At 43.1% G+C, this 27,728-nt stretch overlaps 1 protein-coding gene and 1 non-coding gene across 3 annotated transcripts in view; both read left to right on the top strand.

The window, feature by feature from the left end:
• RNF150 (ring finger protein 150) overlaps positions 1-27,728 on the top strand; it is a 278,977-nt gene that overhangs the window by 229,625 nt on the left and 21,624 nt on the right. The window contains exon 7 of one of the 2 annotated variants that reach the window (XM_070386571.1): positions 7,117-7,344. The exons of the other annotated variant lie outside the window; for it this stretch is intronic. Coding sequence (XP_070242672.1) covers positions 7,117-7,139 — 23 coding nt within the window. The 3' untranslated portion in view covers positions 7,140-7,344. Of the gene's footprint in view, positions 1-7,116; positions 7,345-27,728 lie in introns of those variants that run through there. 2 annotated transcript variants of the gene reach the window in all.
• TRNAR-CCU (transfer RNA arginine (anticodon CCU)) lies at positions 10-82 on the top strand. Its single transcript has one exon. It is a non-coding gene; the product is annotated as a tRNA-Arg (tRNA).

The raw sequence follows: 27,728 nt of genomic DNA, 5'->3' as shown, positions 1-27,728 counted from the left end.
TGATGGGACTCCCTGGTAGTCCAGTGGCTAAGACTCTGCACTCCTAATGCAGGGGGCCCCGGTTCCATCCCTGGTCAGGGAACTAGATCCCACATGCCTCAAGTAAGAGTTCCCATGCCACAACAAAAGATCCTGTATGCTGCAACTAAAAGATCCATGTGTTTCAACCAAAACCTGATGCACACAAATAATTTTTTTTTAAAAGAGTTACTAGGTGCTAAATATCTGCCCATGCAGGGTGTATTAGTTTTGGATAGATATGAGTTTTGACTTAACTTTTAGAGGCATGAGGATCTCAATACTGAAGCATTAACCATTACACATTAAGAAGTCCCTAAAGATAGATTATGATCCCTTTGTTTTGAAGGTCTAAAATGGTACAAAAGCAGTTTTGAACTTTTTATAACCATACTAAATAAAAACAAGTTGGTAGGGTTGATTTTAATAAAATATTTTATTTAACCCAATGTAGCCAAACTGTTTTACGTACTTCATTTTATACTAACTCTTCAAAACCTGGTGTGTATTTTATACTTAGAGCACATCTCAATTTAGACTAGCTCCATTTCAAGTGCTCAGAAGCCATGTGTGGCCACCGGCTACCATATTGGAGAACACAGACTTAGAATCCTAGTAATTTAGGGATCTAAGAACTTTAAAGGTCATTTAATCTTAACCATGATAAACTTCTGGTTTTCACCATAGGAAAATTGAACAGAGGAGTAAGCAAGTGACTGACTCGGATCAAACATTAAGTTCTTTTTGCAAAGTACAACATTACCCCCTAATTTTTCATTTATTGGACATGTTAGTTACCATCAAGCATATCACCGTTAGTGGTCTAAGTGAAGTATAATATTTTGGAAGACCTGATAAAATTTTGCTAGCAGTTCAAAAACACTTAACGCATGAACCTTTTTTGAGCCTATGCTGAGGCTGTGCTGCACTCAGTCGTGTCTGACTCTGGGACCCCATGGACTATAGCCCTCCAGGCTCCTCTGTCCTTGGAATTCTCCAGGCAGGAATACTGGAGTGGGTTACCATTTCCTCTTCCAGGGAATCTTCCCAGCCCAGGAATCAAACCCGTGTCTCCTGTCTCTCCTGCATTGGCAGGCAGATTCTTTACCACTATACCAACTGGGAATCCCTTTTGAGCCTATAAAAAGAATCAAATTAAAAATGGATTCTATTTCTTGCAGTGAAATGATTGATCGACTTTCAAAAGAAAGTGTGTCGTCTGTTAGATTCCTGATTTTGAAAAGTGGCCACATACTTCATCTCAATAAAGCCCAGATGACAAATGAAAAGGCATAGTTTATGAGTGAAAATACAACCAAAAATGAAATAGGAAATTAAAGTCTGTATCCAGATAATTCATAATCTCCAACGGTTTTGGCTAAAACGGACTCAGAGTGTTTAGGTTCATACCAGGCATTCAGTAGCTATTCACTGAATGACTCGAAGTGAAAAATGTTTGATCTAAGCTTGAACAGGGAGCTTATGTTCACAACAGAAGGAAAAATGCCAGGTAATTTCAAAGGAAGGTCTTGGTAGAGATGAAGAGACAAGAGACCACATCTGTAGTCTGAAGACCAATGCCATATGTCAATATGGCTAAAGATACAGCCTCTTAGTGCAGAAACTGAATTGTTCTCACAAAATACTTTTCCTAGGCCATTTCTTTTCTTAATCGAAGTATAGCTGATTTATAATGTTATAATACTTTATGTATACAGCAAAGTGATTTAGTTTTATTACTATATATTTATTCTTTTTCAGATTTTTTTTCCATTATAGAGTATTACAAGATATTGAATATAGTTCCCTGTGCTATATATTAATTCCTTGTTGTTTATCTGTTTTATACATGCTAATGTGTAATCTGTTGGGCTTCCTAGGCAGTGCAGTGGTAAAGAATCTTCCTGCTAATGCAAGAGACATGGGTTCGGACTCTCTCCCGCGTGCATGCGCGTGCGTGCTCTCTCTCTCTTTCTCTCTCTCTCTCTCTCCCTCCCCACGCACTCCTCCACTCTCTTCTCTTCGAGTCTTGGATTCTCCTGCTATCTTATAAATAAAATAGAGCTGTAACACTGAAAAAAAAAAAAATAGACATGGGTTCGATCTCTGGGTTGGGTAGGGTAGGTCCCCTGGAGAAGGAAATGGCAATCCTCTCCAGTATTCTTGCCTGGAGAATTCCCTGATGGGCTACAGTCCATGGGGTCACAAAGAGTCACACACACACACAAATGTGTATCTATTAATCCCAGTTTATCCTCATTTCCCCTTTGGTAGCTGTAAGTCTGTATTCTGTCCCTTTGAGTCTATTTCTCTTTCGTAAATAAGTTCATTTGTGTCCTTTGTTTATTTTTGTGTCATTTTTTAGATCCCATATATTGGTGATATCATATGATATTTTAGACCATTTCTGAGTAGTTTTATTTATTGGGATTTAACAGAATATCCCAAACATAATTTTTCTGATTAGATTTTTTAATTGGAGGACAATTGCTTTACAATGATGGGGTGGTTTCTGGTGTACAACAGTGTGAATCAGCTATAGGTATACATATATCCCCTCCCTTGTGAGCCTGATTAGATGTTAATGATTTATACCACTAACTAAATGGCTGTAGATTCCTTAAGGGGAAATTCTCTCTATACAGATTGCACATTGCATAGTGCCCTAAGTCGCATAATCAATAAAGGACCAAACACAGATGCATGAATAAATGAGCAGAAAGATTCAAGCTCTCATCCACGTAACCAACTCCCTAACGCTATCAAAAAAAACACAGATGGTGAAAGGAGGGGATGTGGGGGTGTGATATTGCTACAGACCACAAATAACCCACTGGAGGTTGGACCTGACCTTTTTTTCCTCCCTTATCCTTTCCTACCTCACATCGCTAAAGATCCAGACACTGACTAGAAAATTACAGAAAATGAAGAAGTAACAGTAGCTAACAAATACCTAACACCAACTCAGTACCAGGCATCCTTTCACATTATCTATGTGTATTAGCTTACAACAACTCTATGAGGTAAATATTATTTTTAACCTCATTTTACTGATGCAGAAATAGCAGCACCGAGAGATTAAAGTAACTGGCCTGAGGTCATAAGCTAGGGACAGGTGGAGCTGGAATTCTCAGGACCAGCTGACTCTTGAGGAGCATGCCTAGCTATGTTCGCAGGATGAGAAAGGGGAGAAAATGAACATGGTGCTCACTTCATTTTTTTTTTACTCTCTTCCTCCAGTTTTCTAAATCTCTGAAAGTTCAAAAGTGCGTTTAGTTTCAACTTGCCTTCTCATCCCTACCTCCATTCTTCCTTTCCTGACAAACAGTTTTGGTTTAGAGTCAATCAAATATACGTAGAAGTCATTTCAGCCCTCGGGGGGAACAGCGTAGAACAGATTGCCTGTAGAGTGAAAATGGGAAAATGTGGCAGTAAAGGATCACCTTCAGTTCCCAGGAGAAGAAAAAGAAGAAAAACATTTACAAAGGAAAGGAAATCCAGACTGGTTGCCAGTCTGACATTTGAGAGAAGGACATTCTCATATGCATCTTGTTAATGTTTCTGACATTTCAGCTTTTATCCCTCACACGGCAGCACCGAATCACAGTTTCTCTTCCACTTTGGTGCAGCGAGTCATTTGTATGCATGCACAAATGTCACTCACCAATCTTTTTTTTTTAATTAATTAATTGATTCACGTTTATTTTTGGCTGTGCTGGGTCTTCGTTGCTATGTGCAGGCTTCTCTTTGTGGTGGCTTCTCTTGTCGGGAAGCATGGGCTTTAGGGCACCCAGGCTTCAGTAGTTGCGGTTCCCTGGGTCTAGAGCACAGGCTCAGTAGTTGTGGCACACGGGCTTAGTTGCTCCGTGGTGTGTGGAATCTTCCTGAACTAGGGATCGAACCGGTGTCCCCTGCATTAGCAGGCGGATTCTTAACCTCTGGACCACCAGAAAAGTCCCCACTCACCAGTCTTTATCTGCTTTCCTGTTTGCACCGTACTCTGCCTTCTGACTCTCTGAGCCTGTAGCTTCTTGGATTGGCTTCAGCAGGGGAAAACGTTCCTTAGGACCAAAGGAAAACACAGCTAAACAAAAGACCTGGTGTGTTTAGAGACTCCAGACAGAAGCTAGAGAAAGACACACAGAAAAGAAGACACTATCACTCCTCCAAAACATCCCCCATCCCTCCACACTTCTCAAGAGGGTCTGAGACCTTCCCATTGTTTTTCAACGAAGTTGCTGACACCACCATCCATTTCTTGTATTGAGTCACTACCGGCGTCTTCTAGCTGCCTCCAGATCATTACCCACTTGCCACTCCTTCCAACTCAAGCTAGAAGGAATCAGCAGTCAGCCCTGGGGTGGCAGGTGGAGGGTGGAGGGGGTGGAGGGAGCTGGGAGCTAGAAAGGGAGGAGATAGACAGTGTCCATTTCTCCCAGATTCGCCCCTGTATGTTCCGATGAGCACGTGACATAGTGAGTTTGGTCAGGAGACCTGGTCTTCAGACTTCACAGAAGGAAGCAGTCCACATAAATCCTTATACAGGCTAACAGGTTCAGACTCGACCAGCTGAATTGAAACGTGGTGTGGGTTTCCTTTGGGAAACTTCCTGCTATATGGAGCTGGTATAATAGACCCTGCTCGGGGAGGAAAGTTCCAGCAGGAATTTTCTGCTCACCTATAGGTATCCGACAGTTTCAAGAGTCCCTTTATGTCCCAAACATGGACAAAAGGATTTTTTTTTTTATTCTGTGGGCCTTTCCCCTTGTGAGACCCATCACTGTGGACAGATGGGCCTCCACTGCTTACCCATAAGGCCTCCTGCAACGCCTGCACATCTGGCCTCTGTCTGCTCAGTCTCTGACTGTCCAAGCTGAGCCCAGTCCTCTCACTCCCCGGGTGGTCACCTCTGGGACCTCACACATCATCTGTCTTGACAGCCCTCTCCAGTACAGCCCTGTTCCCATCCTCTGACCCCACACAGACCATCAGCCTCCTCCCTCCAGACTCCAGGCAGACAGGAGACCTGAGTCCACACTCTGTTTTGTTTCATTTTTTAACCTTTTGGCTGTGCCACAAGGCATGTGAGATCTTAATTCCCTGACCAGGGATTGAACCCAGGTCCCCTACATTGGAAGCTCAGAGTCTTAACCACTGGACCACCAGGGAAGTCCCTGAAGAAGAGAAGCTTTAGCTTCTCTAAGGCCTGAGTTTGTTCTCCCTGAGTCCCACCTACATGAAGCAGAGTTCAGAATCTCCTTGTGGTAGAGGGGGTGGAGTTTCTCTTACAGGAACCCCTCAGTGGGCGTGGTCCTGGGCAGTAGCCCCTCCCCACCCCTTCTAGAGGAGTGGGATTCAGCGAGTCAACGCTGGCTCCTTGGCTAAGCTCTTTTCCAATTTACCCGCGTTTCTCTCCCTCTCTCCCCTTGTTACTGTCATTAACTGGGTGATGAGGTCCAGAGTCATCGAACAGGTGCCCTTCACATCTACTCCATCCAGCAGTGGTATGGGGGGTCCAGGGGCTGGGGGAGGTGGGAAAGGCTGTCTCCGAGTTCTTTGTTGCCAGTAGCTCTTCAGTAGGAACTGAGGCAGGAGGAGCCCCACAAGTGCAGAAGAGTTAGTCCCTAAATGTCTCCATGGGCTTCACCAGAGGGCACCTTTCTAGCTGATATGGGAGACCCGGGTTTGATCTCTGGATCCGAAAGATTTCCTGGAGGAGGGCATGGCAACCCACTCCAGTATTCTTGCCTGGAGAATCCCATGGACAGAGGAACCTGGTGGGCTACAGTCCATGGGGTTGCAAAGAGTCAGACACGACTGACCGACTAACATACACACACATGCATATGCACGCACACACACAGGAACTGAACTACAGTTCGTTTGCAGAGAGAAAAAACACACAAACACACACTCTTCAAAATATACTCATGATACAAAAAGTAATCGTTACAGCAAAGCTGAAACTGCAGCCCAGCAAAAAGTCATTTTCAGCAAACGTATTTACCAGCTATCACTGTAAGCGCTGAGGGCTCTGCAGGAACACAGATGAGATACTAATTATGGAAAGAACTCCCAAAGAGTTCATTCAGAGACTTGTGCTTTGTAATTTCTGGAAGGATCCGTTTTCTCTTCTTTGAGGAACTCAATAGGAACCTCTCTAGGGAGTCTTCATTCCTAAAAACACATTCTCTAAAAATGAGGCCAGAAAAGACGTTCGTTCTTAACTTTTTTTAAGTTTTATGTTTATTATTTTGGGAGCCATAGAAGAAGCATCAGAATATCTACATTCAAAAGTTGTAAATGCCCCCAGACTTGCTCCAACCACAAGCTGAATACAAACACAAGAGTGACTTTTTTTTTTTTTTTTTTAGGCCACAGCTTGAGGATCTTAGTCCCCCATGCGCATGCTAGGTCATTTCAGTCATGTCCAGCTCTTTGCGACCCTATGGAATATAGACTGCCAGGCTCCTCTGTCCAAGGGATTCTCCAGGCAAGAATACTGGAGTGGGTTGCCAGGCCCTCCTTCAGGGGATCTTCTCAACCCAGGGATCAAACCCATGTCTCTTGGTTTGGTAGGCGGTTCTTTACCACTAGTACTGCCTTAGTTCCCCAACCAGGGATCAGACCCATGCGCCCTTGCTGTGAAAGTGCAGTCTTAACCACCAGACCACCAGGAGAACTCTACTCAATGCTCTGTAATGGCCTATATGAGAAAAGAATCTAAAAAAGAGTAGATACATGTATAACCATTTCACTTTGCTGTATACCTGAAACTAACACAACACTGTTAATCAACTATCCTCCAGTAAAAAGTTAAAGAGAGAGAGTATTTGTGACTTTTCCAGAGAACTCAGTTTTGAATCTCTGGGTCAAGGCAACTGAGAGCAAAAGGGAGGCTTGGCATGAACATCCTATTTCTGTTCCAAATGGGCAACTACATTTTGCTACATTTGCAAAGCTGCAATCTCCAGGTTTTAATGTGACTGCAAAATATGCTGGTGCATCCAGAAATAAACACCTCTAGAGAAAGCATTCCAGCCTTGATTAGAAAGGACAAGACTGAATAGCCACCTCTGCTTTTTTGACTTGCATCAGATAGGCCTGAACTGTCAAAGTAGCTCCCCTTGACTGTGGATAAATATGCCGGCTGGAATGAGCAACGAGAATGATGTCCCTTGGTACCCATAAGATTCCCATTAGCCCTGGAAAGATGACTGCTTTGATTTGTGAGCCTCTTCCATTGTGGCAGACAACAGAATCAGCCAACCGGGTAAGATTTTAGACCTCACTATTCTCTGCCCTTCAGGAAATATCTCAGCCATGGTGAATTACTTCTATACAAAATGAAGCATTTGCAGACAGTGATACTGCTCTCCCCACTCATCTCGATAGCTCAGATTGTGCCAGGTCCATGGAGTCTTGTCCCCGCCTTGTTTCTGAGCCCTCCAGCTCACCAGCTCAATCAAGGCTTCCAGAGAGGAGCAACTGTTCTGAAGAGCAGAGATCTTTGTGATATGCATGTGCTTTCATCCAGTTTCCCAAATGACAACCAGACAATCCACAAGCCACTAGATTTTTTTTATAACAACATTCCTCTGCAATTGAAAGCATTTGCCAACCTAAGAAAGCCCACTCGGGGCCAGACTCCCAGGACTTTTCTGTCCTGTGTCTGGTGCCTTGGCCACGAGTGTGTGGAGGATCTGGAGATGTACAAGCTTCCTGTGAGAGAGTTCATCAGTTTAGACCACAGATACATTGCTGCTGGGAGCACTCAGCCTAGGTATGATACACGCCATTGACTTGGGAGACACTGCCCTCTTAAAATGAAATGGCCCAGCAAGCAGGCAAAATCCTTCCATTGCTTGGAGAGTGTCTCAGATATTCTGAGTTATTGATAGCACCATATCCAGGCTTCCCTGGTGGCACAGACAGTAAAGAATCTCTCTGCACTGCAGGAGACCCAGGTTCGATCCCTGGGTTGGGAAGATCCCCTGGAGGAGGGCATGGCAAACTCACTCCAGCACTCTTGCCTGGAGAATTCCATGGACAGAGGAGCCTCACGGGCTATAGTCCATGGGGTCGCACAGAGTTGGACACGACTGAAGCGACTAAGCAGCAGCACCATCTCCAGTTTGATTAATTTCTCCCAGTGCTGTCTCCCTTTCGGTACACACTCCAAAAGTGAGCTAGGAAACAGCTGTTGAGCAGACCTGAATTCTACCAGATATTGACACACTGAGCATGGATTGCAGCAGGGACGTGGCATCCAATGGCAAGAAACATAATTGGCAGGTCAAGCCCCTTTTCAGTGGTGAAACAGCATCAAGTGTAAGTAAGATAACGTTTCTCTCTGCTTTTCAATTCTAAAGCACGTGGCAGAGGGGGGATGTTCCACCATTCAAAGATTAAGAAGGCAGGGAAGCGCTGAAAATGTCCTTTAGCTGACATAAGAACTGGCTCTTAAAATTCAGAGTCAGGGTTCCACAACTCAAAATATTTTGGAAATGAAATTCAGTGGTTCAGGACCAAAAAAAAAAAAAGTGTCAGAACATCACTGGAGCTACTTGAAGTCAGATATTATAATGGAAACACCACTAGTCAGAAACAAAAAAGTGGGGCCATAGGTGTGATGTGGCCTCCAGTTAGCTGTGTGACCTCGTGTGAGTCACCTATCCTTTCTGTGCTTTTGTTTTCTCCGTTGTCGAATGAGGCACGTTTACCAGCAGTTGACTCCTAAGACCGGTTCCATAATTCTATGATTAACATTAGACTCCCTCTCTTGATGTCCCTCCAAGTTTTGCCAGGAGAGGCTCAATCAAGACTTTGCATCATTACTTACAAGCCCTTCCTGATCCCTCTCTCCTTCCAGTCCCATCAAGTCATCCTAGCAAGGAGCTCTGTGCTCGGCGCTCTCCCCGCTGCAGCATCCTCTGAAACTTTAGAGGGTTGCTATGAGATGGCAGTTTCTGCCCAGTCTTTTATAGATCACATTTTCTGTATATCTTCCTGTAAAATGAATGGGAGAGAAGACAGACGAGTGTCCGGGACTGAAGAGCAACATGACTCTAACCTGGATTCCTCTTAGGATCCCCTGGTGCCGTAAACCCTGTACTCAGACCGTCACAGCCTTCTGCTCAAAAAAGACTCTCAAGCAGCACTTACCTGGGCCACTGGGATGCTGGCTATGCCCAGACTCAGACAGTGTTCATTTTCTTTGTTTTTAAAGACAGTTATTAACTGTTACCTTTCATTGAACACAAGCTCTGTGTCCTCTACATAGAATGTCTTATTTGACCATCATAACAATCTTATGAGAGTGTCATCCCCATTTTATAGATTCCAAAATCATATGCCTAGATCAATTGTTTTTCAAATTGTGGGTCATTAAATCAATCTAGTAAGTCTGAACCAGTATTATATATGGGCTTCCCTGGTGGCTCAGACAGTAAAGAATCTGCCTGCAATGCAGGAGACTCGGGTTCCATCCCTGGGTCAGGAAATTCCCTGCAGAAGGGAATGGGTGCCCATTCCAGTATACTTGCCTCGAAAATTCCATGGACAGAGGAGCCTGGCAGGCTACAGTTCATGGGGTCTCAAAGAGTTGGACATGACTGAGCAATTCTCCAAGCTAGGTTTCAGCAATACGTCAACCGTGAACTTCCAGATGTTCGAGCTGCTTTTAGAAAAGGCAGAGGAACCAGAGATCAAGTTGCCAACATCCACTGGATCATGGAAAAAGGAAGAGAGATCCAGAAAAACATCTATTTCTGCTTTATTGACTATGCCAAAGCCTTTGACTGTGTGGATCACAATAAAATGTGGCAAATTCTGAAAGAGATGGGAATACCAGACCACCTGACCTGCCTCTTGAGAAATCTGTATGCAGGTCAGGAAGCAACAGTTAGAACTGGACATGGAACAATAGACTGGTTCCAAATAGGAAAAGGAGTTCGTCAAGGCTGTATATTGTCACCCTGCTTATTTAACTTATATGCAGAGTCCATCATGAGAAACGCTGGGCTGAAAGAAGCATAAGCCGGAATCAAGATTGCCGGGAGAAATATCAATAACCTCAGATATGCAGATGACACCACCCTTATGGCAGAAAGTGAAGAGGAACTAAAAAGCCTCTTGATGAAAGTGAAAGTGGAGAGTGAAAAAGTTGGCTTAAAGCTCAACATTCAGAAAACTAAGATCATGGCATCTGGTCCCATCAGTTCATGGGAAATAGATGGGGAAACGGTATCAGACTTTATTTTGGGGGCTCCAAAATCACTGCAGATGGTGACTCCATCCATGAAATTAAAAGACGCTTACTCCTTGGAAGAAAAGTTATGACCAACCTGATAGCACGTTCAAAAGCAGAGACATTACTTTGCCAACAAAGGTCCGTCTAGTCAAGGCTATGGTTTTTCCTGTGGTCATGTATGGATGTGAGAGTTGGACTGTGAAGAAGGCTGAGCACCGAAGAATTGATGCTTTTGAACTGTGGTGTTGGAGAAGACTCTTGAGAGCCCCTTGGACTGCAAGGAGATCCAACCAGTCCATTCTAAAGGAGATCAGTCCTGGGTGTTCATTGGAAGGAATGATGCTGAAGCTGAAACTCCAATACTTTGGCCACCTCATGCGAAGAGTTGACTCATTGGAAAAGACTCTGATGCTGGGAGGGATTGGGGGCAGAAGGAGAAGGGGACGACAGAGGATGAAATGGCTGGATGGCATCACTGACTCGATGGAGGTGAGTCTGAGTGAACTCTGGGAGTTGGTGATGGACAGGGAGGCCTGGCGTGCTGCGATTCATGGGGTCGCAAAGAGTCGGACACAACTGAGCGACTGAACTGAACTGAACTGAGCAATTAACACACACATGTATGCACACACACACACACACAGTCTTTAGTGTTGATTTTAGCAATAACAGCTATCGGGATGACATCAGCAAGTAAATGGCAAGTCATATAAACCAAAAGAGTATACAGAGCAACTGTCTTATTTCTGTTTTAATAGTAATGCTAGACAATGGGAAAGCAATATTTAGAAAAAAATCATTTTATTTTTTTCAATAGATAGTGGTTTCAGTGTTTGTCTGTTTATGTATTCATATGTATGCAAATACACAGTTTGATATTTACTCCCACATCTACACATAGAATTTTTTTTTTGCATGTTTATAGTGCTTTCTTTTTTTTTTAACAGTAAATACCACATATGTTGTCTCATTTTCTTTTCACATGGAATTATTTAAAAAAAAAAAAAGACTTCATTTGGAATGGATATTATCTCCACTTCACAAATGAGGATATTAAGGCACAAGTATCCCATTCATGGGGCTTCCCTGATATCTCAGTTGGTAAAGAATCCACCTGTAATGCAGGAGACCCTGATTCAATTCCTGGGTCGGGAATATCTGCTGGAGAAGGGATAGGCTACCCACTCCAGTATTCTTGGGCTTCCCTTGTGGCTCAGCTGGTAAAGAATCCACCTGCAATGCAGGAGACTTGGGTTAGATCCCTGGATTGGGAAGATCCCCTGGAGAATGGAAAGGCTACCCACTCCAGTATTCTGGGCTGGCAAATTCCATGGACAGTCCATGGAGTGGCAAAGAGTCATTGTTGCTGAAATTAAGGAAGAAAACCTCTCTCACTGGACTCCATTTCCAGGGTAGTCTATACTATGTATGAATCCATTCATGTATCTGTCCCATAATTTTAAAGGAAACTAGCAATCATCTAAGAATAGCTCCAATCCATCTAAATATTTTATAACTTAACTGTTTTACATGTCACTAAAATATTTAAGCTCCAGATGCTTTATTAAGGATTTAGTTGAACTGTTTAACAAGTTGAATACTAAAAAGTGAATTTCTCTCTTTCTTTGTGCCTCTGAAATTATGATGCAGAAAAGTGTTAATAATTCATGTCCATCCATCCTTAAAGCTGCAAGAATAAAAAATCTTAATATCATCTTCCAGGGATTTGAGACTTGCTCTCTTCTGGCAGAAAGAAAAGGCTTTTTTCAAAAAACATTTATTTATTTTACTGCAGTAGGTCTTAGTTGCAGCATGTGGGGTCTAGTTCCCTGACCAGGGATCAAACCGGGGCCCCCTGCGTTGGGAGCTCGGAGTCCTCAGCCCCTGGACCACCAGGGCAGTCCAAGAAATACCTTAAATTCACTGACTGATCATTCTTCCTACCATCTCAAAGTGTGCTTCACCCAAATATCTTGTTCTGTCTTCCTAACATTCCTGCACAGTAGAAACAGTAACATCTATCCCAGGAAGAAAAACAGAAGGAGAGGGGCTAAATCGAGTTCTGGCCCCAGCCTAATTATTTTTCCAATATTCCACCACGTGGTTTAAGTGGTTCCCTATAAAGAAAGCTCACTTTTTCCATGTTGATAGTATAGAGTTAGAAACTAAATCAAAGCATGCCCACAGGAGAATGATTTTTATTTATTTTTTTGCAGGCTTTTTGATGTGGACCATTTTTTAAAATCTTCACTGAATTTTTACAATATTGTTTCCGTTTTTTATGTTTCGCTCTTTGGCCAAGAGACCTGTGGGATCTTCGCTCCTTGATCAAGGATAGAACCCACACCCTCTCATTGGAAGGTGAAGTGTTAACTACTAGATGGCCAGGGAAGTCCCGAGAATGATTTTCATTTTTCTAATATTTTTAATATAACTTGTGCTTGTTTATTTGTAGCTGTGTTGGGTCTTCGTTACTTTGCAGGCTTTCTCTCAAATTGTGGCTAGCGGGAACTACTCTCCAGTTGGGATGTGCAGACTCCTCACTGCAGCATCTTCTCTTGCTGCAGAGCATGGCTCTAGGCATGCAGGCTTCGGTAGCTGTGGCACAGAGGCTCAGCAGTTGCAGCTCCCAGGCTCTAGAGCACAGGCTCAGCAGCTGTGGTACACAGGCTTAGCTGCTCCATGGCTTGTGGGATCTTCACAGATCCGGGATCAAACTCGAGTCTCCTGCATTGGCAGATGGACTCTTTACCACTGAGCCAGCAAGGAAGTCCCAGAGAATGATTTTTAAATCAAGGCATCAGCACTGGTCTTCTTGGTAAATGAATCATCTAGAATCAGCTCAAGATTTCTGGCTGTACATGGCAGACTGAGCCCACAGGTTTATCTCTGCTACCCCCCAGAGTCCCACCAAAGCATTCATAAAAGGTATAAACCTGCTAGAGCAAAGATTACAACAAATTTTGGAAGACAAATAAGTGGAAACTCACTTAGTGAAGTGGGGAAGGTTGAATTCTTAGTGTCCTCTAAGGGAGAAGCCAGTGAGAAGCTAGGAGTTTTGCAGCTAGCTCAGGGTATAGGGCACCAGATACCCAGAAGGACTGTGGTATGCAGTGATGCTCAAAAGAAAATTAGGTGAAATACTGTGTAAAGAGCATTTATGTCTCCCAGATTGTGTCTCCCATTCTGAGCTGCCTGGTCATTGCCTCGGACTCTTATTGAAGTCCCTTCCCTAGTCAGCGTGTCCCACCCATCACACTTAATCGTAGCGCCTCATTGCAAATATGAATGGAGGGCAAGGATGGCTCGAGAATTGCAAAAAGTCATGAAATCTGAGAGAGAGAGATGTAACAAATGAAAATAAACACCAAGGAAACCAAAATAATTCATATCACAAAATTCTAAAAACTATTATTTGTATCCTAGAGATATGGGATAATATTACATTTATGGAAAAGAAGCAGATGATAGGAAATTTTTTGAGAATGAGAAGGAGATCTTGAAAATTAAAAAATAATTTTAAAACATATATCAGAGTGAAAATTCTCACAGAATAATTGAAAGATGAAATAACATTTGTCTTGTTAAACTATGTTCTTGATATGAAATAAAAATTGGAAAAAAGTTAATTTGATTTAAAAATTAAGTATAAAACTAAGGAAAAAAAAGGGTCAGTTGACATGCCATTGAAGAATTCATCCACTTTTTCAACACATGTTTTGAGTTAGCATTCCACCCTGATAATGTCTTTTTACTACAGTGAAGAATCACAGCTTCTTGGCTGGCCTCCTTGGCTTCAGAAAATATGTTTGGTAGCAAATTTTTAAGAGCATTTCCTTTTAGTATGCTACATGTGTGTTATCTTTTCAAGATTTAAGTGTATAGGTTTATTTTACAAATTAGTGACTTCAGTTTTTACAGTGAAATTATTCTCCAGTGTTCGAGCCAGTAAAGTTTGGATTATCTCTGTTTCTCTCACTCTACTGCCTTCCATAGTCAAATAATCACCAACCATGTTCATTGTGCCTTTTAGATCTCTCTCCATGTCCCGTTTTCTTCCTCATGGCTATAATTAGAGACCTTAGCATCTCTAACCTTGGTTTTTGCCATGGCTGCCGTTTCACTCTCCCTGTTTCTAGTCTTACCATCCTCCAAGTCTGTCTGCATTCCTGCACTGCCTAAATAATCATCTATAGAAATCTTCAAGACATGTTTATCCCCTCTGGGTTAAGATCTCAAGCTGGCTAATCTAAACAAATCATTAAGCATTTGGCTTCTGCATAGCTCTCCATGATTTTTTTTGCCACTCCCAGCTGGTGAGCTTTATAGGGAAACATATGTAAGTGGTTCCAGACTGGCTGCCCCAGCTCTCCTCCCTGTAGGTGCTAAGTCTTGCATATCCTTCAGGCACGTCTAATCTGCTGTATTCTCTGAGATGCCTTCTCTGTTACTCTGAGAAGAATCTAATGATCGTTCTAGAATATCTCCTTTCAAACCATTATCTCTGTTATTATTTCTTCAGGAATCATCTGTTGCCCCACTGAACTTGCAGGTTGCAGAGCTTGGACTCTGGCTTTACACCATCATGTTCTGAAACCCAGCACAAGTTATGGCTACGGTTAGATTCAATAACAGGCTTCCCCAGTGGCTCAGTGGTGAAGAATCTGCTTGCAATGCTGGAAATGCAAGAGACGTGGGTTCAATCACTGGGTCAGGAAGATCCCCTGGAGGAGGGCATGGCAATCCACTCCAGGATTCTTGCCGGGAAAGTCCCATAGACAGAGGAGCCTGGTGGGCTACAGTCCGTGGGGTTGCAAAAAGTTGGACATGACTGAAGGGACTAAGCACGCACACAGACTCAATAACATTAGTAGATAAATGAATGGATGTGTTGAATGTTAAAGGAAAGCAACGATAGCAGTAGTTTGAACTGGAAGAGTCTATGTTGCAACACATATTGGTGTTTGAAAAGAATAGGTATGTGGTCTTCCAAGGACATTCAAAACTGGACCAAGACACCAGCAAATGATTCTGCCTATAGCCTGTTCCTCTAGGATGACACTGGGACCCTAGACCCCTGTGACAGGAGCACAGATGCTAAACTAGTCCCCCATCACAAGGAAGGAGGGAGATTAATGCCTTGTAGAAATGGGTTAATGACTTACTATTAATCATTATTGATATGGGACTACACAGCAGAAACAAGGGATTGAAAGCAGTGGAGAGAGACAAAGTGGCAGAAAATGTGGCAAAAGAAAATGTGATGGCAAAGACTCTCCTGCCTGACTGTGCCTCCCTTTCTGCAAATGCCCTGAGAATGTCATTCAAACCAAGAGCCCAGGGGCCAGTGTAGCTCAAATGCTCTTCATTTTTGTTTTGCACCATCAACACCCCTCTTCCTACTTCCTATTAACCCATGATGAGTGATTGCAAGGAGATTAAACCAGTCAATCCTAAAGGAAATCAACCCTGAATATTCTTTGGAAGGACTGATGCTGAAACTGAAGCTCCAATACTTTGGCCACCTGATGTGAAGAGCTGATGTTTAGGAAAGACTCTGATGCTGGGAAAGACTGAGGGCAGGAGGAGAAGTGGGCAACAGAGGAAGAGATGGTTAAACAGCATCATAGAATCAATGGACATGAGTTTGAGCAAACTCCAGGAGATAGTGAAGGACAGGAGAGCCTGGCGTGGTGCAGTCCATGGGGTCACAAAGAGTCGGATATGACTTAGCGACTGAACAACAACAACAACGATGGGTGGAGACGAGCCTACCCAGAGTAATATAGACTTGGAGAAATCAGTTATCTTTGGCACTGGGCAGTTCTGGGCCCAAACACTGGCTGGCCTCTGACTAAATAGCTATGGTCAACAAATAACCTCCCCGGGCCTCAATTTCCTCATCTTTAAAACTGACCAGGGAATTTCCTAGAAGTCCAGTGGTTAAGACTTCACTTCTCAATGCAGGGGGTGCAGGTTTGATCCCTGGTCAGGGAACTAAGATCCCACCTGCTACAGTGGCTTGGCCAAAAAAATAATTGTTCAAATAAAATCCACCCTGCAAGTATGTTGTGAGCATGAAATGAATCAGTGTATAGACAGCTGCTGACTCAGTGCCTGGCACTCAATCAATCACAAACATTACCTCTGCCCCCCACCCTCCACATCACCTCCCCACGAGGACACACGTTGGACAGACACATCGCAGGTACCTATTAACACAATAGAAATGTCCTGATACCAATATCTGTAAACCACCTTTCTCAGATAGATTCCAAGGCCCAATAGCTCTAGGTTGCCTGTGAAGATGGAAAAAAAATCACCTTGTTCTTCTTCAGTTAACAGAATTACTTTACTTCCTGAGCCAGAACTGCATGCTCTCTTTTAGTTATTTATCGTTTCCATTAATTGATCACTTGAGGACTACTGAATTATAAACAGCAATCTTTATTACCATGATCTCATATAAAATAATGACTGTCCTTATAATACCATTTACAGAGAAACCTCTCAGGTTATCAGCAACATCACTAGGCAGCCCATCTATCAATCAACAACCCATTAGTGTCATTCCTAGAAAGTCATAATTATGTCTTTCTACGTATGACTTTGTGTTTGGTTATGTTCAACAGACAGCAGCCCTCCCACTAATCTTAGACAGTGTTTTGAGCATACAGACTGACAGAGGAATGATCTGTAGATAAACCAGTAGTTTTATTTTTTTAAATTATACTGGTTTATTTTATTTTCTTAAGTCACATATTTTATAGAACAGATCTAAATCATTCCAATGCCTTAAATAAAAGATAAACTAGAAATTTTAGATTTGCCAAGTCTTGATGTTCTTTTGGGGCTTCCCAGGTGGCACTAGTGGTAAAGAATCCACCTGCCAACGCAGGAGACGCAGGTTCCATCTCTTGGTCGGGAAGATCCTTTGGAGGAGGAAATGGCAACCCGCTCCAGTATTCTTGCTGGAAAATTCCCTGGGCAGAGGAGCCTGGCGGGCTACAGTCCATGGGGCCAAAGTCGGACACAACTGAGCACACGCACATACACAATGCCCTTTGTGCATTTGTAAGTGAAATCTCAGGGAATGACTCAGAGCAAAAAATTTGGATGTACCCATTGATATAAGCCTCCAAGTTGTCAGCACTTGGGCCCCACACCATCACCGAGAAAGTCCAGTAGGAGATCTGTTAAAATATAGAAGTATCTTGAACTCATTGGCTTCAGCAGGGGTGGTCCTTACTGCACTTCCTCCCTTTGGGGGAAAAACTTGCTGAGAAACTTCTGAAGAAAAGAAAATATATTGTGGTTAAGGGATTGAGCCAAACTCTTTTCTCCAGCTCTATCCAAGACACAGCTGGTGATCAATTAGGTGTGGATAAGTTAGGATGCCAGGTCGGTGGGGAACTGTCCTTCCTTCTTCCTCCAGAGGTTTCCGGTGGCGCACACACTGGGGCACCAGGGTGAGAATCAAGCCAGGTTCCATGCACACAGACATATACACACAGGTATACACATGTGCTCACACAGGCATGCATGCATGCGCACTTCACACACCACCACCACCACTGATCACCGGCTGTTCGCTCATCATCCCAAACCATGAGGAAATAGATCTCTAGAGGTTCCCAGATGTTCTAGGCAGAGGGAGCAAAGCAAAGTCCCATCTGACTCCTCCTGCCTGCAGATGGGCTGGACTTAGCCCTGAGAATTTCTGATCATGTTCAGTGAGTGCATGCATGCTAAGTCGCATTCACTGAACATGATCAGTTCATGGGGGTCTTTGCGACCCCCATGGACTGTAACCCACCAGGCTTCTCCATCCATGGGATTCTCCAGGCAAGAATACGGGCGTGGTAGCCATGCCCTCCTCCAGGGGATCTTCCCTACCCAGGGATCTATGCACATCTCTTATGTCTCCTGTGTTGGCAGGTGGGTTCTTTACCACTTATGCCTCCTGAGAAGCCCTATGTTCAGTGAGTAGCCAACATTTAAATACAGCAAAGCTTTCCGTACCGATCTGAATTGGCAACCTGAAAATGTTGGAAGCAACAGCAATCCTGGGTCTCATTCCCTGATGGTGGCAACTGGCTGGATCTGAGTTGCAGCAGCCCCAAGACAGGGCGTGTGCTCTGCAGTTCACCACGCCTCTGAACCCCAAATGTAGGGATTGTCTCAGGGTCAGAATACTTCCTCCATATGCACTGATGTCTCAGGGACAGTCAGTATTTTGAATTGTCCTATTGGGTCTCCTTAAAGTAATACCTACTGGTAAAATCATGCAGAGCCACTGTGTATGTCACTTAAGCAACCATTACACAGTTAAAACTCACTGCTAACTAATGTTCCCAGCAGGGAGGAGCGATTACTAGATTTGTACTCAAGTGCCATTGAATTTCTTCTTTGTCAAACCAATCATTCTTATTTATCTAAATATTTCTGCCTTAATCAGAGCTGTCAGCACCAGAAAGTATTGGCTGCATTAAACTCCTGCTGTGCAACGAGAACAGTAGAATGAATTTTTTCAGAAAAAATAATGCCAGCATAATACCTCAACTGTTATTTAAATAAGTTGTCAATTAGAAAAATGGATCTGGAAGTCAAACCAAGCAGAAACACAATGGATTCAAAGGCATGTCTTCCCTGTCATGGAGATGAAGAAAATCTATGCAGGAGGATAAATAAGCCCTCACATGTGTGGGCGCATACATGTTATATGTAGAAGCATTCACGTGTAGGCACATGTGTATAGCAGGAACACAGCAACACCTATTTATACACACAATCACATGTGTATACACACGTTCATAACTGCATATTATATGTAGTTTTTGGAGTGCCTCAAACAGTGTTTACACACACCCGTAGTCTCTGTGTTTAGATGGCATACAGGTGGACATAAATACAACCGAAGATCAACAACTTTGCGTCCCAGTAGCTAACTACATCTCAGTAGGGGTAATTGGGGTTTCTGGTCATGCCTGTCAGTTTGCTCCTCCTAGGAGTGAAACTGTGCTTCCAGTTTAGCTAGTTAGAAAGGGAACAGCTCTCCAAATTTATATTAGGATTTTGTTTCTTTAATAGATCTGTGTGTTAGTCACTCAGTCATGTCCCAACTCTTTGCAATCCCATGGACTGTAGCCCCCCAGGCTCCTCTGTCCATGGGATTCTCCAGGCAAGAATACTAGAGTGGGTTGCCATTCCCTTCTCCAGGGGATCTTCCTGACCCACGGATCAAACCCAGGCCACCTGCATTGCAGGCAGATTCTTTACCATCTAAGCCATCAGGAAAGACCATAAATAGATCTAAAGGCTCCAATATCTGAACAAAGGAAAGACAGCCCTACAAGTAAGACAGTTCCTAGTTTAAGGTACAGTGATTCCCAGCACCTGTGCCCTATGATAGACTTTACAGCCAGATCACAGCTGTATGTGCTTGTGTCCACACTGAGCGTGTCACCTTCAGCTGGTGAGGCATCGGGGACATGGCCAGATGGCAAAGCTTCTGGGAAGCAGAGGGTGGGCCTTTATGAGACAGCATGGAGAGGTTTTAACATTTCCCATCCCTAGTTGACACCTCTGCAGATAATTTAAGTTCTCAGCAGTAGAGCTAAGTCAAGGCTGGCCCTGTCACCTGCTGATTGGGCAACTGGGGGTTAATTGCTTAACTTTTCTGCATCTTTGTTTCTCACCTGTAAAATAGAGTAAGAAAAACATCTACCTCATGGGATTAAGTGTAATGAAAATGCGTTAGAAAAGCACTTGGTGCATTAAGGGTGTTCAAAATGTGTTCTCTGCAAGAGCCTACTGCATAGCACATGGAACTCTGCTTGATGTTATGTGGCAGCCTGGATGGGAGGGAAGTTTGGGGAGAATGGATACGTGTATATGTATGGCTGAGTCCCTTTGCTGTCCACCTGAAGCTATCACAGCATGGTTAGTCGGCTGTACCCCATACAATATGTGTTTAGTCGCTCAGTCGTGTCCGACTCTTTGCAACCCCGTGGACTGTAGTCCTCCAGGTTCCTCTATCCATGAGGATTCTCCAGGCCAGAATACTGAACTGGGTAGCCTTTCCCTTCTCCAGGGGATCTTCCCAACCCCGGGGATCGAACCCCTGTCTCCTGCATTGCAGGCAGATTCTTACCATCTGAGCCACCAGGGAAGCCAATACAAAGTTAAAAAGCAAAAAAAACATGTTCGTATTATCTCTCAGAGAAGAGGTAGAAGGAACTCAGACATTATTAAGCATATACTATGTGCCAAGGATCTTGTAGAGAACGTTTTTACATATTTTAGTTAACCTTCACAATTGCTGTCACTCCTTTACATACAAGATACTGAAGTGGAGAGCAGTTGGGAACCTCACCAGAAGTCCTACGTCGAGTAGGTGGAAGGCTGGCATGAGAGCTCTTGTCCTTCTCCACACCCCAGGGTCTCGTCTCACACTGGAGCTTCTCAAGTGTGGTCTGAATACCTGCCTAGGCTATAATTACAGTGCAGACCCCAGCTTCCGCTCCAGATCTGCTAAATCACAATTTCCATGGATGAGCTGAGAACGGTCATTCTTACCAAACTTCCCATGTGATTCTTTCTAAAACCAGAGTTTGGAAATGTATGCCTCTACCCCAGAATGCGCGCCCAAGGAGGACAGAACCTGGATGACTCACATTCATAGCGTTATCCTTGTGTGCTGCTCGGTCGCTAAGTTGGGTCCGACTGTTTTCGACCGTACGAACAGCAGCCTGCTGCACGCCTCTGTCCAGGGATTTTCCCGGCAACAGTGGCTGGAGTAGGTTGCCTTCTCAGGGTATCTTACCAACCCAAGGATCGAACTCAGGTCTTCTGCATCTCCTGCATTGCAGGCATATTCTTTACCTGCTGAGCCATCAGGGAAGCCCATCTTATCCTTAAGGCCCATTTAAATGTGGTCTGTATCTATTCCCATAGTAATTGCATTCAGGGGCACTGGAGTTAGAACATTCTCTTCAACCCAACTAAGGTTACCTCCTTCTTTGTTGACTCAGCTTTGTAAATTTTCCGACGGACCACAATAGTGTGGTTTTGTGTGATTGGTCCTTGGGTGGATCCTTCTTCATAGACACCCCCCTCCCCATCTATCCATGCCTGTGATGAAGACCATCACTGGTCCCTGTGATACTGATCCCAATGCCAAAGGAAACTCCATGGAAAATACAAGTACATTTTTATTCAGCCTGCCTTGATTATGATCTTGATGGAGGCTTAATCCTGGCAGCCAACATTGCTATATGGGGCAGAGGACACTGTCTTTTTATTGTTATAATTGCTCCTTTGCTCATGAAACACTGCACACCTGATGTATAACCTATGTGCTGATGCAGGCATTCAATTACATTGTGAGCAGAACCAGTAACTCCAGAATCACCTAGGGTAAAAGGAATTGTTTTCTGTAGAGAAGCAGCCTGTAACAATCTGAGATACTAAAGCAAGTCCTTGATCCAACAGAGCAAAAGATGAGTTTGGAAAGAATTGCAGTTGATTTTTCTCAAATATGTAATTTTGCTGAGAAAAGAGGTCTTTAGTGTCATCAAATTAACTGCTAAATAGAAAAGGATAAGGCAACAACGTTACATCTTATAGTTCCTTTAGGTTCTTGGCAGCTCAGACCTGCAAAATTGTGCTAATTAGTTGGTAGTGGTTGCACAGCATTAATTTCTACCAAAGATATAGTGTTGAAAATATATTTGAGGAACTTAACGCTTGGACGGAGAAGGCGATGGCACCCCACTCCAGTATTCTTGCCTGGAAAATCCCATGGACCAAGGAGCCTGGCAGGCTACAGTCCATGGGGTTGCCAAGAGTCAGACACGACTGAGCGACAGCACACACACACACACACACACAGCACTTGGAAAGAGGTAATAATGGTAGGAACTGTCTTTCTTTGCTTTTATTTTTCTGTCTTGATGACAGTGGCAGTTATGGGATATATAGAATCATGGCTTAATCCTCATAATGTATATAGCTCATTTCTTAGAGTTTTTATCCTCCAAGACAGTTTGATGGGACTTGCTTTTATGGTGATGCATGTCTGTGCTCATCATCTGTCCATCTTCTACCTCCAGGGTTCTCTCGGTGCTTACATGTGTATCCTTCCTCCTAGAAACACCCCGTCTCTAAAATTGCAGCCATAAAAAGGAAAAATGTATTTGCCCCCATACTGGAATTACAGTCAACTTTTTGAGGGAGAATGTTCAAGGAGTCTCAGAAATCTCAACCAGCTCTCACTCTGTTCACACCTCCTGGTCTCTCTCCATGAGTTTTATTTTCCTTAGAGAGAATGGAGGAAAATTGAAGGCAGCCTAGTAGGTTCAGAAACAGAACCAGCAAAGATAAAGTTCTCAAGGACCCTCACTGCTTTTGCCAGATCCCAGGGCTTGCAGATCCCAGAGGTAATCTGCTCTCCCTGGGACATCCCTGGAATTGAAGATGCTTCCGTGGTATCCATGGAGACTTAGCATCAGACGAGTATGTTGCATGTTATTTGTGGATTTACTAATTTTTAACACCATATTTACCATTATTGATAAAGCATCCTACATTGCAGGAGACTTTACAAATAGTCTCAGGCAGCTGGTCTTCTATGACAAAGAAATATAAAATATTTTCAAGGAGGAAAAGCACAGAAAAAAAAATGGACATTGAAATGAACATGGTAAGATCTCTCTAGCAATATAGCACCTCCTATTTGTTATCTGGCTGCATATTCTTTGAAAATGCAAGTTCAAAATGTTCACTGGTCGTGTGCTACTGGAAAACATTGGCAAAATGATAAACACAGTATGGAGCAACCAAAGTTAGGCAGGAGCACTGTCCCAGACAAAATTTGTAAATCAACCATGGAGTAAAAAAAAAGAGAGAGAGAGAGAGGGACTGGACATATACTATAAACATCAATAATCATTCCAAAAAGCAGAAGCATGATTCATTTCTTAAAAATTCAGACTCTACATGGGCCATATGTTGGAATGACTTTCAATTATCCAAAATCGCAAATATTAAGAATAACTAGGGAGAAAAGACATTGTAAAATATTCTTAAAATATCTCGAAGACCTCACCAGAGGTTAATCTCAAAGTCTGTTTTATTAATTAAATGAAACCATTTGCCAACGATGGTAGTGATTTAGAATAGTATTTATTAATGCCTATTTTGAGCTTGGATAAAATTGCCCCTTCTCTAAAAAATTTAGATTCTAACAGATGTAAAACAGATGTGTACAAAGTAGAAGTTACTTTGCCAAGTGCTCTTTTTAAAAAATAGGTATCATTTGCCAGATCTGCTAAAGGCTTTGTCTACATAAGGGATTTGTATAGCTTTCGTTAGTTTACAAAAGAGAAGGAGGAATGATCACTCTTGGGCTGGTGCAGAAAACACTAAGACCTTAACCCCCACGTTAAATTCCAGAAACTCCCATCAGGCTTGTTCAAGGCACTTGGCCTACAAACACATATTCAAGAATATTAGGCTGGAATACTTCTGCCTCAGATTTTTTCATCCTTCTAGTGAAACATTGCTGGGTTTATAGTCATTTTCAATTCTGTGTTTATCGTTGATATGTTTCCCCAGTCACGGTCATCCAACTATAAGTGGTACCTTTCCAATTCACATTTTCAAGCTTAACAAGCTACTGACTTGGTCACACCCCCACCTGGCTTGGCCACACCCACACCTATTCCAGGGACAGAATTCCAAACAGGGGGCCCCTTTTCTCAAGGAGGTGCTGAGAATAATTCTGAAACCATTAAAGAGAAATAAGAAGCCAGAAATAGAAGATAGAAGATACCTACTAAGGTGCAGGACTTCGAAAGAGCAAAAGTAAAATTCCTGGCTCATACATACAAATAAGCCACTTACTGTGAGGTGTAGATCTGGGGTTTTTTGTATTTTTTGTATTTTTATTTTTTTAAATTTTATTGGAGTATAGTTTGTTTACAATGGTGTGTTAGTTTCAGGTGTACAGCAAAGTGATTCAGTTATGTATATTGAGGCTTTCCAGGTAGCGCTAGTGGTAAAAAAAACCTACCTGCCAATGCAACAGATGTAAGAGACAAGGGTTCCATCCCTGGGTTGGGAAGATCTCCCAGAGGAAGCCATGGAAACCCACTCCAGTATTCTTGACTGGAAAATCCCATGGACAGAGGAGCCTGGCAGGCTACAGTCCATAGGATTGTAAAGAGACGCAACTGAAGTGACTTAATATGTACATACATATATTTATTCTTTTTCAGATTTTTTCCAATATAGGTTATTACAGAATATTGAGTAGAGTTCCCTGTGCTATACAGTAGGTCCTTGTTATCTCATTTATATATAGTAGTATGTGTATGTTAATCTCGAGTTTTCCTTAGCCTATTCTATGGGCTCGCCTGATGCCTTGGTGTAATGTATTCAACTTCACAATTAAATCAGAAGAATAGGAATCTCCCTCCCCAATGTTTTTAGCCTTTAAAAAACTAATATGATTTCTTCAGATCTTCCCACTCATTTTTTCAGTTCATTTAGTTGATAACCATTGTGTTTCTTTTATTTGGATAGTGTAGGAGATAGAGGTTTGGTAGTGGCTATGCAAAATAAGCTCCAGCCCTCTTAGAGCGAACAGTCTGCTCTAGGTAAGAGAAAATCATCCATGGGTGGAGTATTTATTTAAACAGTGACATATGGCAATGCTGTTTATCAGGTATCAGGCATGTTGTGGGTTACAGGTGTTCTTCAGAAAAAAGGGGGATTGCAGTGGGCAACGGTACCCTCCAACCTCTGACCACACCCCTCCCTGATGGGAAGGAATCAGTGGGGACCAGGAGCAGAGTCATCCAGAGCTTCTACTCCACCTGTGAGAGACCACGTTAGGATGCAAATGCCATTGTGGGGAAGGCTGAACTTAGCCACACCCTTCTTTTTACTTGGGTTTTTAGTAGCCAAACCCTTTCATATGTATAATTCAATATGGGTGTACAATTCAGATGCAGTAAACATGGAAGTTTAAAATCTTTGGTTTTTCAAGCAAATAAGTGAAAAGTGCCCAGCACAGAGTCTAGTGAAGTTTAGGCCCTTTCCCCTCCCTCATTGGATCATCTTAAAAAGAGGCATTTTGGTGAAGTGAACTGTAACTACCAGATTTGTTTTGGCTTCCCAGGAAATAAAGATCAGATGAGCAAAGGCAATGAAGATCAGATTAATGAAGTGATTTCAGTAAAGATTCATTTCAGTGTTAATTAGTCGTCTGCCTCTGAATATTGCTACACTGAATACTAGGGGAGGAGCAGGGAGTGATGGGTTTGGGGGGACCTGCCTCAGCTGTCCTTGACCTAGTTGCTGTCGTCACCTTTGTGGTCATCACCACCATCTTCCTCTGCTGTTCGGTCTCCCCAGTTCCCTCCCTGCAGAACCCTAGGGTGTCATGGAGCACCATGAACACCTTCAGAACAGGAACTGAAGAGCTGAGTTCAAGTCCCAGGTTCAGCCGTTTCCCAGCTATTTCCTAACAGTGCCGTTACCCACCCACGCTCCCCCGCTTTGTTGTCCCCTGCCATATGAATGTCTGGTCAGCTTAATGTTCCCCGTATGCCCTCTGCCCTTTTCCTTGTCCTTGTTGAACAGCTTTCCTCATTTGTATCACCTTTATTCTCACCCTAAACTCATGCCAAGGGATTCCCATGCATGGCCAAATATTGATTAAAAGTCTGGGTTTTGTTCTAGATACAAAGAGCTAGAAATTGCATCCTGTGAGCCAGAGGAATGGGTTTGGTTGTGATCAGATTTTATGCATGACTGGCCCACTGCTCTTGCAAGAAGGTGAAGATAGAATCCATTAGGTTTTCCAGGAAGGTGTGTAAACACATCCAACTAGGTGAATCTCAGTCATTTATTGCTGCAATACTAACTCAGGCTCTGGGTCAAAACATCAGGCCCCTTTTTCTAACAGTGTGTCTATCAGTTCTTGAGGGCTTAGTATTGTCACCACTTTGAGCCCACCCCTCCTGCCCCCAAACACCAGGTTGTGACCTGTTCTCAAACCAGCCGAAGGTGAATTATGTAGTATTTACCGGAGGAGGAGGAGGAGGCAGTCTGAGTTCTTCTAAACAAATGACTTGCAGTCTTGACATTTTCTAAACAGGCTTCTCCATGTGTTTTATAGAGAAGTGTGTGGTCAGAAAGGTCAGAAACAACAACTATATTAAAAACCTTAAATCAAGGGGACTTCCTGGTGATCCAGAGACTAAGACTCCATACTCCCAATGCAAGGGGCCTGAGTTCAATCCATGGTCAGGGAACTAGATGCTGCGTACCACAGCTAAGACCCACTGTAGCCAAATTAATAATTATTTAAAAAAAAAAACCTTAAATCAATTGTGATAGTAAAACAGGTTGCTGTAAAATGATGCCTGTTAGGGAGACTCCAGTGTGCTCATGGCAGTGTTGCATCTCTAGTTTAATGCTGAGCTGTTTGGAAAAAAGCCCATCAGGCTCCTCTGTCCATGGAATTCTTCAGGCAAGAACCCTGGAGTGGGTAGCTATTGTCTTCTCCAGGGGATCTTCCTGACCCAGGGATCAAACCCAGGTCTCCTGCATTGCAGACAGATTTTTTACCATCTAAGCCATCAGGGAAACTTGGCTATTTATCTGCCTATAATTTGATTAAGCTTTTTTTGAGGACTTGATCTCAACAGTTTCACTATTTAAATTGCTTCATTCTTTAAAAATACGTGTCAGAAACTGTGCTCCTGTGTCTGTCCTCCCCTCCCCAGCCCCTTCTAGAGAGATGTGAAGGATCCCCTACTTTGCTGTGTTCTGCAGCTTGACCTTTAAACTAGATCTTGTATTTCCATCAGAGCCTGTTCTCTAGTTTCTTCTGGCTCTTATGTTGGACTATCTTGTAACAGAGCGACACTTGTACCAGCAAGAGGGATAAGGCTGTCACATGGCAAATGAGCTCTTTATGAAATGTTGATGCATTAACCTACATCTGATCACACTGAAGAAATAGAGCATTACAGAAACAGTGGGGTAGTGGCCAGAGAAAGAAAGGGCACCCTTTGTCCATCAGGATCTTGATAGACAAAGAAGGAAGCCAAGAGGCTTAATGGGACAGGAATAAAGCAGGTTCTTAGTACATGTACTAAATACAATAATAGCTGCCTCTTATCTGGCACAACATGTGCCAGACACTGTGAAGTGAAGCCCTATGTCAGTGTGTTTACACACACACACACACACATACATACACACAGAGACCAGATCTTGTTATAGACTACAAAAATATTACTGTCACTATTTCACTGATAAGGAAACTGAGGTTGTTTATTTTCACCAATTTAAGCAAGTACTTTTATGCACAAACATGATATAATCCAGGCATGTTAATGTCATGACACTTCAGCCTGGCATTCAAATCACTCTTCAGTTTTAG

The sequence above is a fragment of the Bos mutus genome, chromosome 17, assembly GCF_027580195.1.
Source record: "Bos mutus isolate GX-2022 chromosome 17, NWIPB_WYAK_1.1, whole genome shotgun sequence".
NCBI lineage: Eukaryota > Metazoa > Chordata > Mammalia > Artiodactyla > Bovidae > Bos > Bos mutus.
Note: the sequence above shows the minus strand (reverse complement) of the source record. Positions and strands in the feature narration are given on the sequence as shown.